Genomic DNA, 13692 nt, shown 5'->3' with positions numbered 1-13692 from the left:
CAACAGATTATTTTCTCTAAACAGTCTTTAGACAACTATGATAAACTTTCACTAGTTTTGACAAAACACTATAAAAAGTGTCACAATCTGAGTGATTATGATGGATGTCTGAATCTGTTCACTTTAGCCTTGTAAACGCTTACTATCCTGTGACATAAGCAGATAATGTAGCCAAGCTCAGTCAACATTGAGTCAAAGAGCATGTTAACGTGTCAAACAATAATCTGTGAGACAAGTTTAAAGGAAAACAGTGGCAGAAGCATGATTGTATTATGAATTATGCATAAATAATTAATCCCGGGACAGCTATGCAACTAGGCAGCGGTGCAACAAATGCTGTGTTAAGAAGAGGCATGATTACACTTCCTGTTCCTTCCTGTGAAGTAGGATGTCTTTGAGAAGAAGACAGGAAGTGGTTTAGTTTAAACTTTTTTTCAGAGACCTCTAAGATTTGTGAATTATTGTTGTGATTATGCTGTCTTCAGGATTATTTTTGAGAGAAAAATCTTGTAAAAAATAAAGCTTTTAATTTGATTATTTCAGCTATAAAGACATTTTAAGGCCATAGTGGACAAAGAGCCACTCTTCCATCCGGTCAGCATATTCCAGACTTAATCTCATGTGTTCTCACAAGAGCTTAGACTTGTTTATCAAAACTAAACAAGTCTGCCTTCAGCTGTCATTACAGCTTCATGCTACAAATAGTTTATTTGTATACTATTGTATTCTTATGCATCAATGTTCCTCTTAGTGTCCCCATGCCTTTACTCCTCAACTATTCCTTGCAACAGTATTCATCAAACAGAAAAAGGTTGAAATGATACTATTCAGTGTAGTTAAAAGAGTAAACAAACCCTAAAGCACAACTTGAACATTTCTTACCAGCACAGTTTTGGCAAGGCAAATAATTTTACCTTTTGGCCTCCTCCAGGTGGCAAAGGTACTCATAGGCGATGTTCTGTCTCCTCCTCTCATCCATCTCCTCTGCTGACAGCCTCTCGTCATCCTGAATGGCTGGTTAAAGCAAACATTGTTAAAATCCCGTAATATTTTTTTATTATTTGACATGTATGCAGTACTTTTATTAGGTTACTGAAGTTAACAAGGGGTTGTTTTATCAAGTTAAACATGAGAAATAAACTCAGCTCAAACTCATGCATGTGTTATCTATCCATACAGAGCATTAATAAGAAAGAGCTTTTTGATGTGATATTTTCAAAAAATACACTGTAAAAATAACTTTATATGATGCATAACAGGATCTTCAGCAATTTTCTCTCTGAATTTAGTCTATAAGACTCAAACTGTATGAAAAGCAGATGTTTTTTGTACATATTAAATAATGACATTTACAATAAACGACATTTGTAATAAAATAAGTCTATGATCTTGTCACATTTACCAAGAAGAGCAAGCTTACAGTGAATATAACTCCTGTTAAAATGCCATGTTTTTGTGTTGACAAAAACCAATGTGACCTATAATCTGTACAATTTAATTGAAAAACAAATCTGTTAGGGGGGGGTGAAAAGATATTTACAGTGTTGCATAAGTGTGTACACACTTAAACTAATATTTTATTGAAGCACCTTTTGATTTAATCACAGCATTCAATTTTCTTGGATAAAAGACTATCAGCAGGGGCATCTTGACCTGGCATTATTTGCTCACTCCTCCTTTTAAACACACTCCAAATCTGTGAGATTGCAATAAACATCTCTTTTACACACACAGGCCTCTTCAAGTCACTCTACAGATTTTCTGTTGAATTTTTGTCTAGGTTTGGGTTTGGGCCACTCCAAAACTTCCATTTCTTTCTTGTGAAGCCAGTGCTTTGCTGATCTGGATGCATTATTGGGGTCATTGTTGTGTCAAATTCCTCTTCAGCTTTCTAGCAGATGCCTGAAGATCTGGCAGCATTGGCATATAGAACTATTCATTATTCATTTTACCTTGACTGAAGACTCATTTTCAGGTGAATAAAAGCAAACCCAAAGCATGGTACTGCCACCACCATGCTTTACTGTGGTGTGCTTTTGATGATGTAATTTTTTTTTTTTGTGCCAAACATAAATTCTGGAATTGTGACCAAAAGGTTTGTCTCATCGGTCACATTTTCCACTTTTTGGAAGATTTTTCTTCAAATCGCAGTCATGCATGGATGATTTTCTTTAGCAAAAAAGGCTCCCATTGGACCACTGTACCCCATATTCCAGGAATATGAAGAATAGTGGAGACTTCACATGTTGTGGTACCAGTTTTTAAAATGTTAAAAATGTGAGCCTTTTGACAAGGTTGAGTAAGCTTTTTATATCCACTGTATGTAAATTGTCAAGAGCATTAACTCAAATAGAACCAGACTAAAATTTACCCGTTATGAGAAGTTGTCAACGGCCCCACATGGGGTGCCCAACTAACAAGTGATTTCTGTTGGGAGCTGACCTATACCTGCAGCTTAATGAGAACTCCTCCCCACAGATGCACCTTACCCCCACTTTAATCCAATGAAATCTCTTTATTTATGGCTGAGTGAAGAGACCATTTCAGTCCCAGGGGCTTGGTTTAGGAACAGAGCTTTCTCCCACGGGAGTATGGGATACCACCGGAGGCTTTACATTAATTGGAATAGCTTTTAGGGTTCAGATCTTCCTCATTAGGAAAAAAGATAAATAAAAAAATAGAGATATTGCACACAAATAGAGATGCCAATAAGCATTTTTCCCCCTTTAGGTGATAAGTGATATGATGCTAAATTATACATTGAACCTGCTGATTGTCTTAAACTCTACAGCTGGAAAAAAAAAAAAAAAAAAAAAGAAGTGGACCTCTGTCACTGCAATCAAAAGTGACCAACTTTAATAACATACATGAAGACACTTGATCTATTTATAAGATGTAAATTTATTAGAGTTAATGCATGTCTAAATGAGTATTATACGTGCATATTGTTTTTTTTTTTGTTTGTTTGTTTGTTTGGTTAATTGATTTTTTTTCCTTATTTTTGGAACTACACAATGGAGATTAAAGCATGTTTATATGTGGAAAAATAAAGTTACTTCTTCTCAAATCAGGCATCTACAGGGACAACCTGAATCTTTTAAACCTCTCAAGGGCACGTTCTTAAATTCTGTGCACCTGCAGAGACATCCGTTCACTAAGTCTGAGTAGAAGCTTGACATATAATACTCACATGTGACGACAGGCGCAGGCCAAACATGCAGATACACACAATCATCCCACCATTTGGCTGCAACATGTTAACACCCACATGAGCATATTATCCTGCAATGCAACCATAATTAAGTGGCCCAGCTGTGTAGATGACTTGGATGAACTTTATTCGAATGCGCTGCTCTGAGGCAGTCACTGCAGCCCCAGCACAGTTCTTACAAACAAGCTTTACTTACTCACTCACTCACTTCCGGGAAGAGCTTGTCTGCACTCTTGCACTAAGTGTTATATTTAACTATCAGGGTGAGTTTGTTGCTTTTGTGTGTCACAAGATCACTGGACCGGAGCTGTAGTCACTGTCATTATGACTCATGCTTTTGTTTAGCTGTAGCGGTTTCTCCACTGTGACTTTTTCAGGGAACAGACGGAAAATAAATTAATACATAAATTGTTTTTTACGTTTGTCCATTTCATCAGCTAATCCACAAACTACAGCTTGGTGTCATTTAATTAAATTATTTGCAGGAATAAATCTACTCTTGAAACAATGCCATATATTACAACATATGCAGGGGGGTTACTTATGTAAACTTTGAGCTGTATTATGCATTAAAGGTTAATTAAAGACTTAGATTTGCTGCACTTACAACCAACTTAAATCATTCTGATTTCCTGTTGAACTACAGTAGTATGAGTTGATCAATAAAATTGAATGATCCAAGTCAAGTTAAAAAAAAAGAACATTAAAGCACACAACAGCAGCACTGAAAAGCTGCACTTTGCCCACAGATGTAGGTCAGTGACAAGATGCCTACAGCACACATTTTGCAGATGTTCGTTTATTTATTTCTTTGAAAATTCTTATCAGATAACTTAATCACATCTTATTCATGCAGTTAGTTTCTCAAAAGCAACAGAAGTCTAAAGTTAATGATTAACCTATGAGAAAAAGCCTTATGTGCAGCCATGTTCAACTGCTGCCTTCTCATGTCAAACATTAAAAAAAATCACTGTGGGACACATTGAGGAAAGAAAATGTACATTTTAAAGGTCGTACAGTCTTAATATCCTGGATATGGTGTTTTTAACGAGTTTCTGTTGTAAGCATTTTTCATTCCTGTGTCACGTTGTTGGAGACTGGCAGGTCTCCTGCAGCAAACTGGAGCCAGGTGCAGGTGAACCACCTGCTGCTCATCAGACATCCATGTCATTTCACCTACTGCTAACTTGTGTTCAACCGGTACCCCGCGTGGCCACGTAAAGTCAGGAGTCAACACCGTTAGGTTTAAAAGACCTGTCAGAAAATATGTTACTTACTTCCATAACGTGGCTTAGGTAACGTTGTAGTTTCTTCATGGTACATCCTGCTTTGTTTCCTCCACTTCTGAACTCGTCTGAACTGGAAATAACTTCAGCCGGCAAGCTAACGTTTCAGCAGTGAGCCGCCCCTCTCAGGATATATTGACATGAATGAAGTAACCGATATTTAGAAATGGGTGGGGAGGCCGAAAACTGAGCAAAACCGTTTCCAGAAGTTTCATCAAAGTGCCCGATGTGACTTTCAGTAGTCAGACCCCATGGTGAGCAGCAGTTGTGCTTGTCTCATGAACAAAATGCTCCTGCTTGGCGTTATCTTGCCTCTGCCCAGAAGTGATTGACGGGACAGTAGGTGTAGATGTAGCACCTGGCACCACCTGCTGGTCAAAAGGTGGCTGAAGTATTTTTCATTTTCATCTCATTTTTTGTTATGCAGCTTTCAAGGCAACGGGTGTGCTTTCTGAGAGACAAACGTCAAATCCCGCTGACAATTGTAAACCAATTTTTGGGATATTTTAGAGGATCTGCTCAGTAATATCTGTGTGTGACTTTTACCCTGATTTGTGCTTCTTTTTTTATGGGTCTGTAATAAAATAGGCCTACTGTGAGTTTCACAAAAAGAGTTACAGAAATCAGAACTAATGCCAAAAACATGCAGTTTAAGTTACATCATAACATTATTTGATTATTGTTTTAGTTTTAATTTTTGATTTATTAATGCATTATTTATAATTTGCACTCATCATAACTAATATTCACTTTAGATTTTTGCAAATAAATTTCACATATTTTCTTATCAAGGATCCAAAAGAAATCTCAGCTTTTCCAGATAATTCAAAGTTCTCCCATTTACAAATTAACTACTTTTTGTGCAGAAAATCATGTTACCCAGTATTTGAGGTATTTTTCCTCTTGCATCAATACTCTCTCTTGCCTTTAATCAGGTATGGTAACCATGTCAATGCTCAATTTTAGCCACTAGGTGACATAAATATTCAGCTTTGAAATCATCTCAGATGAGCATCCTGTTGTATTGTACTGTGCATATTTAATTGTCATATATACTAAGAGGTGATTCTTATTCTTCATATGTAATAGTCATTATACAAAGCCTCAAGAAAGAATATTGGTTCTACTATGCGACACGGCTTTCGAAATGCATTTTTCATTAAATTATGATGGTTGCAGTTTGAGATAAACTGCCAAGTATGTTTAATACTTTGTGAAGGTGCTCATCTATAAATGCAAATTAACCACTAAGCAAAAAAAAGGAGTATTCTGCCTTTGTGTTAAATAGTTTTTCCCCAAGATTGTGTGTTCAAACAAATTAGTCATAAAAAGCATAGAAATTCATTTCAGTTTGAGATTTAAGAAGATAAAGTATGAAATAAAAACAAAGGATAATTTGCTAGAGAACATAACTTTTATTTATTTATATATATATATATATGTGTGTGTGTATGTGTGTGTGAGAGAGAGAGAGTGTGTGTGTGTGTGTGTGTGTGTGTGTTCAAAAGCAGCAAAGTCTGCAGCCCCTGTCTTTCCGGTATTTTATGTTATTCACAGGACATCATTTGGCAACTATATCTTCACATATATTCACACTTACGGACCTTTGAACACACATCTCATTCATCTTCTGACTCTCAGGCCCGTTATGTTAATGTACACAACTTTATAGCTCACATACATTTGACTACCGCCATAAAATGGTTAAACAGAACCAACAAGAGTGATACATTCACATTTTTCCTGGACAAAAATCTGAATATTCCCATTATTGTCTGCCTGGATAAATTACAGGAAGAATGCAAAAATAAACATAGAAGAACTGAAGTTTTCTTACATACATGCAAGTTTGCGCACACACATCAGTAGCAGGTGAAAGCCAACAACACATGAAGATGTACAACAGAGATACAGCAGGTGAAACTGTCCCTTAGACAAATCAGGAAACAGGAGCCAAGAAGCCCTGACAGATTTAACCCAGAGCTTCATCTATATAAGTTTTGATATGTACACAATATACATTCATGCATCCATTTACCACCCAACCCCCCCCAATCAAATGGGTCAATCCAGACCTCAGACCACAGACACACACACTTAAGATACTCTCAATATCTTGCTGTCTTACACACACACAAAAAAATAATACAATACATATAGTTAAAGCTATACATCAAATATCACAAAACATTTTTTTTTCTCATTCCAACTATCAGATTAAACTTCTACCAACTTTTCAACACATCCAGCAGATCACTCCACCACTTACTGTTTCCACGGACAGCAGTCAACAGTGTAGGACATGGGTCACTGTTTTTTTTTATCCAGAATCAGTATACCATGTTCTACTTAAAAAATATGTATATCCTAGGGTCAAAAAATCTATGTTGAGCATATATATTTTCAAGTCATGTGGGACAGAAGTTAAGGTTTTCATTGTGAATATTCCGGTATCACATCTTTTCTTTTCTTTTCTTTTCTTTTCTTTTCTTTTTGATTGGCTGTGACTTAGCCCATCGCGGTGGATGAGCAAATCACAATAATGCTGCAATTACAGATATCACAACTTTAGAGAAATCCTGGAGAGCATTGGCTACAGTCTACAGGTACAAATTAAACAGGACTGAAAGTGCTGGGTTTTTTTTTTTATTATTATTTTATTTTATTTTTTTAGTTCATCTATCTGGAAAAAAAGACAAAACATAAAATAATAATAATCAGTCTAAATTGATGTCTCAGAGCATTATGAAACTATGAAAGCAGCAACATTTTTCTTTTTTTCTAGTATCTGTTAGTATTTCTAATTCAATGTCATAATACCCTAAACAATCCTCACTGAAGTTTTAGTTTTAAAAACAAACTGCATAATGACACTATATATATATATATATATATATATATATATATATTATTCTGTCTGTTTCTTATTTCTTGTAGCCTTTGGACAGCACATGACAACACACTGACTGCACCAGCCAGGGAGAGGCACATTTAAAAAGGCCATTCATCATTTTTAAAAGGAAGCAGCAGGACACAGTACACGTCACTGCCACAAGCAGGATTTAACACAAAACTAAATGAGAAGGAGAGCTCATCGCAGAGCATTTTGTACAATAACAATACAACACATGGATGTGGGATGTGGGATAGCAACAACTGGACAAGATTCATCATCATTCCAACTTCTGCATTTACGCAGAAGAAAGAAGTTTGCAACCCTTCGGTTCAATTTTACACAGTAATTGGTACAAGAAAATGCTTTTTTTTTTTTCTTTCAGTATGGCCTTTTTGATTCAGAGACGGGTGCATAATTCAAAGGGCTCAGTCTCCTATACAAATGATCTACTTAGAAAGGTTGAAGATGTCAGAGAAAATATCATGGATCAAGATACAGTATTATGTGTGCAGTTTCATTTAAGTATTAGGCTGAAAAGTGTATGATGGCAACTGAGAGTTATGTACTTGTTCATTTCTTCTTTTTTTTTTTTAATTTCTTAAAATTATTTTTATTCATTTCTGTATGATGATTTCCTGCACACATGCCCAGTGCTGTGTGTGTGGGTTCGGTGAGTAAACCAGCTGTCAATGAGTCCGCTCTGCCTGATCATGTATTCCCTGCGTTGTCACACAGCAGGTTGGTTGTGCTCATTACAGCTTGTTTTTCACTTTTCTCTCCATCTGGCTTGTCTTAATAAGACTGTATCAATATTAAAAGCCTTGAGCTCCAACCATGCTGTGTCTTCATGCAAGGTTATGACTGCAGCTAGAGGGTGAAACCATACAAACAAAACTTCAACTAAAGTGTCAGCTTCGAAACCTAGACAAATTCTCATTTCAGTTATGTGAAACTTCCAGACAAATTGTCTACTTAATAACTGAGCCTATAATAACATAACAAGGATGTGGTTTGTATAATGAAACCTAAGTTATATTTGACTGATAGTAGTAAGAAACTAATGAAGCAAAAAACTTGCACTCCTTTCTCTAAAGCTTTCTGAGCTTCCTCAAGGACTCACTGGTTTTTATCCTAGTTGGCAAACCTGACACTGATGTTACATGAGGACATTCGCCCGGGTGTCAGGCAACCGGAGTCCAACCAGGCCTCCCCCCACAAGCACAGATGATGCCAAGAGGATCGGGATGGCCTTGGTGATGCCGACAAGAGAACCAAAAATCAGGTTTCCCAGGACTGCAGCCAGCTTACAAAGAGCATTACAGAACCCAAAGCCTGTTCCCCTGGTGAGACAAAAACCAAGACAAAAAAGGAGAAAGTAAAGAAGTATAAGAAATATGCTGAAGGTGACTGAATGGAAAAAAATGTTTGCAATTTATCTGTTTGTGTATTCTTTAAATCCACAAGTAAGTTCATCATCTGTATTTGTATTCATGTTTGTCTTCTCACCTCCTGACAGTTGGGAAGGATTCAGTGGTCACCACATCCAACGAATTCCAGGCAGAGATGCTCAGGCCATTGTACAAGCACAACATGAAAATCATCATGGACTCACTGGTGCCAAACCACAAGAAGAAACAGCTGATGCCAGAAAGAACCATGGAGCCACCTGATGGACATGCAAACACATGCAAAGTCAGTTTCAAAATGATTTCTACTCTTTAAAGCAGTCACCCAAGATATTGTTTCCTCACAGCAGTGTCAGTGCCAGATGTTGATTTATTTTTTATATTAAAGTTCAGTTAAAGGATGGGTGTGTGTGCATATATGTGTGTGTGTGTGTGTGTGTGAGAGAGAGAGAGAGAGAGAGAGAGACAGGGATCGGTGTGTATTTAAATTGCTTTAGTCTTTTTAATATGCAAACGCTTGTTTTTATTGTGTAAAAAAACTTTGTGCTGCTCTTGTTTAAAAGTGCTTAATAAATAAAATTTGATTTGATTTGATTTGATAAACTGTATTCCCCTTTCTTACCTAACATGGACAGGCGTCCAATTTTGTCCATGAGAAGGGCAGACACAATGTTTCCGGGCAGAACAGCCAAGGTGCCCAGGAAGTTGATAAAGTAAACCCAGTACGCACTGTAGTCATCATCGAATGTCATCTGGCATCCTGTCTTATTGTGGGTGAAAGTGCTGTTGATCACCTCTGTGCCATCAATCAACTTGGAATCATCAATATCTGCCAACATAATAAACACACATACACACAAAAAAACACGTTATACTGTGTACATGACAAAAGTGAGAAGCAAAAATGATTCATGACACCATGTCAAACTAATGTTCTGAGAACTGTACGTCCATTTTTAATTTGATTCTATCAACACATTTCAAAGGTTGAAGAAGCCTACTGCTGATGGTGCTTTCCAGGGCTCTAAAAGTCTACATGCATGGTATGCTTTTAGGAGGGAGTACCTTGTTAATGGTAAGATGCTAAAAATCCTACTGGTGTGCAAAGTAAAAAAAAAAAATAAATAAATAAATAAAAATCATGACAACCATTTTTATGCTGTTTATTGATTGTGTTTTATGCTTTTCTAATTTTCTGTACAGGACAAAGAATAATAAGCTTGAACTTGAAGTTACACAGTGCAACAACTGTTTTAAAAATTTGTTGTTTTGTTGTTTGTTTTTGGGGTTTTTTTTTTTTTTTTTTTACTATTCTAATGAATCACCTGTGTTGAAGAAGAATGCATCGACAAAAGTGCAGTTCCTGAAGAAGGAGCCCACTGAGGTCACGTCATCAAAGTAGCAGTTTCGAAAGGTTGAGTCGACAAAGCTGACCGACTTCAGCTTCATATTGATGAATCTGAAGGACAAATGTTGGGTTATGTTCACTTAAACATCAGCATAGAAACACACATTTGGCTTCAAGACAATGAGATCATATTCTACTGTAAGAACAGTAAGAAAATCATTCAGTAAGATTTTTCAATCTTTAATCCTGGAGGCAAGTTGACATATCTTACTGGTCATTAATGAAGAGGCTGTTTTTGTGGATCTGGTTCTCCAGGGTGAAGTTAAAGGTAAAGCCTTCAATGCGCTCATCGCTGTAGAATTTAACTTTAGAGGCATATTCATCTGCCTGAAGGTGTTTGATGACATCAGGAAACCAGACAGAGAGCCCATAATACCTGCAACAACAGGGGCACAATGATATGAGAATGTGAGGAATTAACTGAACAGCTGACCAGCTATAGCTGGCTGTTTTTAACCTCTTTTCTCCCTTTTTTATCTGTATCTCTTTCCTTCCTTTCTCTGCACATCAGTGAAACAGTATTGATCTACACACTGTGATTGATTTTGAGACCATGCAACTTACAGCAGAGAAATGAAGATGACAGAAATGCAATGTCGCCATGAGCCAGACTCTCTACAGCTATTACCTGACCAAAGACACTTGTCTGCTTTTTCTATAGAAAAAATGACATCAGAAAGAGTCTTACCCAAATGACAAAGTAAACCACACTACAGCCAGTCGCATCATGTTTTCTTGCATGGGGTAGTTGAAGCATTTCATAAGGTTCAGATAGATCTATTAAGGAATGAGAGACATTTTATTAGATTTTTTTTATTTTAACTGAGGTGGTGAATATAAATACTGAACAAAAGGAATGATGATAAGCCAAAATAACATTCTATTTTAAAATGCATAAAAAGGTGAAGATTTACCCCATGTACTTCAGCCTTTATCCTAAAGAAAACCTTGGAAACAGGATTTCCAGATTCCGATTCCATTTCAACTAACTCATCCAGCTGTTTGGGGATCTTGATCCTGTTTACCTAAATTAGAGATCAAATGTATGATGATATTTACAAATGTAAAGTTAACGCTACATGTAAGCAATGTTTATAACTTAACATTATTCATATTTCTTACATTGCTATGTAATTATTTCACTTGTTACCAAAAGAATGAAGTTAAAAAAATGCAGGAATTGCAATGAACATCAAATCAGAATCAAAAAGGAGAATATAGATGAATAATGTGTAGTAAATTATCAATTCAAGAAACATGTGTTGACTAAGCAGCTTACTTTGAGAGCAGCTCACACTGCAAATAAGCCTGAATGACACAAAACAGCTTTCAGAACCATCATAATTTAGACATGATCCTGTGCTGTGAAAGCATTAAAACCTGTCCCAGCAGTGGCAGAATATAAGCCTCTTTGCTTACTTAAGCATCAGGAAACCCAGCCAAGACTGCACACTGCAGAAACAAACACTCACGGTGAAGACTTTCTCCGGCTGCCCACGTGCTCTCATGTTGGTGTCGTGGATCTGTTTGAGGATCATCCAGGCTTCATCATGCTTCCCCACCTGACAGGATGGAAAGCCAGGAGGTGACGGAAAAGATGAAATACACTCACAGGAGCAGTCTCACAGCAACAGCTTGGTTTTCACAATTACTGTTCTTGAATATGGTCCTTTGATTTCTCCATGAGAAGCGTCACAACAATGGTGACTCATTTCACTTCAAAGGGTAATTTTCCTACAGCAGCCAATCTATCTACCATCATAGACCTACGCTTCTGTTTTCCAGTCACAAAAAAGGCTCTTTTAAGAGTTCTGCATTAGAAACATTGCTTTGGTATAATATTCATCTGCTAGAAAATGTTTAAGTCCCTCGATTTGACTGACAGATGCTTATTGTTGATTGATAAATGTATAAAGTTGTGCACAATGACTCTGAACTGTGATACGCCTTTCTTTTAGGTACAATGCATCGGATTCAGAAGAGATTGGGACAGCTTTAGTCTGGATATTTTTTAAGTATTCCGAAAGGTTAGTTTACCTCTAGGTAGAATCTTGGACTTTCTGGCATAAAGGTAAGAGCGACCACAGCACACACACATGGCAGTGCGCAAACAACTACAAACACCCTCCAGCTGTGAAACTGGTATGCTGAGCCCATACTGAAGCTCCAACCTGTAAAGAAAAAGAAAACAGCAGATATTGATAAATTTAAATTTAAAAATATTTCAGGAAGAATTTATCTGAAGTTGTTTTAATACATCATCATTTAAGAAAACTTCTGGACAATACTTTGAATCCCTGAAGCTCAAATTCAAAAAGCTCCCCCTTGCTGTAGCATTAGTTTGTTGTATCTCCTCAATCTATAACTGTGATAGCAGTTGCCGTTTGCGAATGTTGGGACGCTGAGCCATGAGTTAATTCGATGTAAGTGCAGAATGTGGGTATCGAAGTATCCATATATACCACATTCTGTTCATGTAGCCCCGCTCACTAGGGTTACTAGAGTAGTAGCATTCCAACACTGCCTTGTTTGCATCTCGTGTCCAGTGGCATCTATTTTGTGTTCCAGTAGCCCATTTCTTACCATAGTAACCTGGTTCCTCAGTACCTGATGCAGATCTTGTTTGACCGGGTGACATCTGATTTGGTATGTCTCTCTGTTTGCTTGCAATCATAATGAGGTAGTTAGGCAGTAGCATTAAGGGCCCATACAAATTCCCCCCTCTTCAACCACAGCCAATGACTGTTTCTCTCAGCGACACTGACAAGTTCTTTTATGGGCTTTCTTTGGGCCTGCCCTTTGATTCCCAACTCCTTCAGTAGCCTTGTGATGGAACTGGCTACAAAGCCTTTACAGCCCACCTCCGCTGGCCACACTTTTACATTCCAGTCCTAATCCTCTGATTCAGCTGCTAAATTTGTGTATCACAGCCTTTTCCTTACAAAGGCTTCATCCTCCCAAGGGACTGTCAGCTCAACAATGAAGACACACCGACAGGATTTGGACCAAAGGACTAGCACTGGGTGCAGGTTGGTCACTGCCTTTTGCCATGTGGGTGCTGGTACACCCAACCCAAGGCCCCTTCTGTAATGTTGGACTTGCCCCACTATGTCCTGGTGTTTCAGGGCTGTCTTTGCCTCAGGAACTGCTGTGACTAGCTTTCATTTCTTCGCTGTTAATAGGGTGGGAGCCACACCTCTCACAAATCAACCCCAGGATTCTGTAAGGTGCTTTTCCAGTCTTGGCCAATTTGTACTCAATAACCAGGTTTGAGATTGGCAGAGAGGGCTCCATTCCCATATAGGTTTACGCTGATGAGCTATCTTGGTAGTTCAAACCACTTCCTCACTTTGGCATTTGCCAGTCTCTCCAGGTATTTGGCATGGGCAGGGCAACTTCACAGACAGAGATAGGCCGCACCAAGTCCTGTTACATACTCTGCAAGAAGCTAGAATTTTTTTCTCGTTCTCAAGGCCATGAAAACA

At 37.6% G+C, this 13692-nt stretch overlaps 2 protein-coding genes across 5 annotated transcripts in view; both read right to left on the bottom strand.

Moving 5' to 3' along the window:
- iqgap2 (IQ motif containing GTPase activating protein 2) overlaps positions 1–4796 on the bottom strand; it is a 35904-nt gene extending 31108 nt beyond the window's left edge. Inside the window, exons 1-2 of the mRNA XM_042000299.1 lie at positions 4489–4796; positions 915–1014 (exon numbers count right to left, since the gene is read on the bottom strand). Coding sequence (XP_041856233.1) covers positions 915–1014; positions 4489–4534 — 146 coding nt within the window. The 5' untranslated portion in view covers positions 4535–4796. The remainder of the gene's footprint in view (positions 1–914; positions 1015–4488) is intronic.
- The window catches only part of sv2ca (synaptic vesicle glycoprotein 2Ca), a 35738-nt gene continuing 26398 nt past the window's right edge, over positions 4353–13692 (bottom strand). For 3 of the 4 annotated variants that reach the window (XM_042000300.1, XM_042000302.1, XM_042000304.1), the window contains 9 exons: positions 12245–12378; positions 11680–11769; positions 11122–11232; positions 10896–10984; positions 10419–10583; positions 10125–10258; positions 9422–9628; positions 8900–9059; positions 7770–8733 (listed from right to left, as the gene is read on the bottom strand). In XM_042000300.1, the coding sequence (XP_041856234.1) occupies positions 8550–8733; positions 8900–9059; positions 9422–9628; positions 10125–10258; positions 10419–10583; positions 10896–10984; positions 11122–11232; positions 11680–11769; positions 12245–12378 (1274 nt within the window). In that variant the 3' untranslated portion in view covers positions 7770–8549. Of the gene's footprint in view, positions 4451–7769; positions 8734–8899; positions 9060–9421; positions 9629–10124; positions 10259–10418; positions 10584–10895; positions 10985–11121; positions 11233–11679; positions 11770–12244; positions 12379–13692 lie in introns of those variants that run through there. The other variant, XM_042000303.1, reaches the window with a different exon arrangement.

Source organism: Melanotaenia boesemani, chromosome 11 (assembly GCF_017639745.1).
Source record: "Melanotaenia boesemani isolate fMelBoe1 chromosome 11, fMelBoe1.pri, whole genome shotgun sequence".
Lineage (NCBI taxonomy): Eukaryota > Metazoa > Chordata > Actinopteri > Atheriniformes > Melanotaeniidae > Melanotaenia > Melanotaenia boesemani.
The sequence above is the reverse complement of the archived record's forward strand: the minus strand, read 5'-3'. Positions and strand labels throughout refer to the sequence as shown.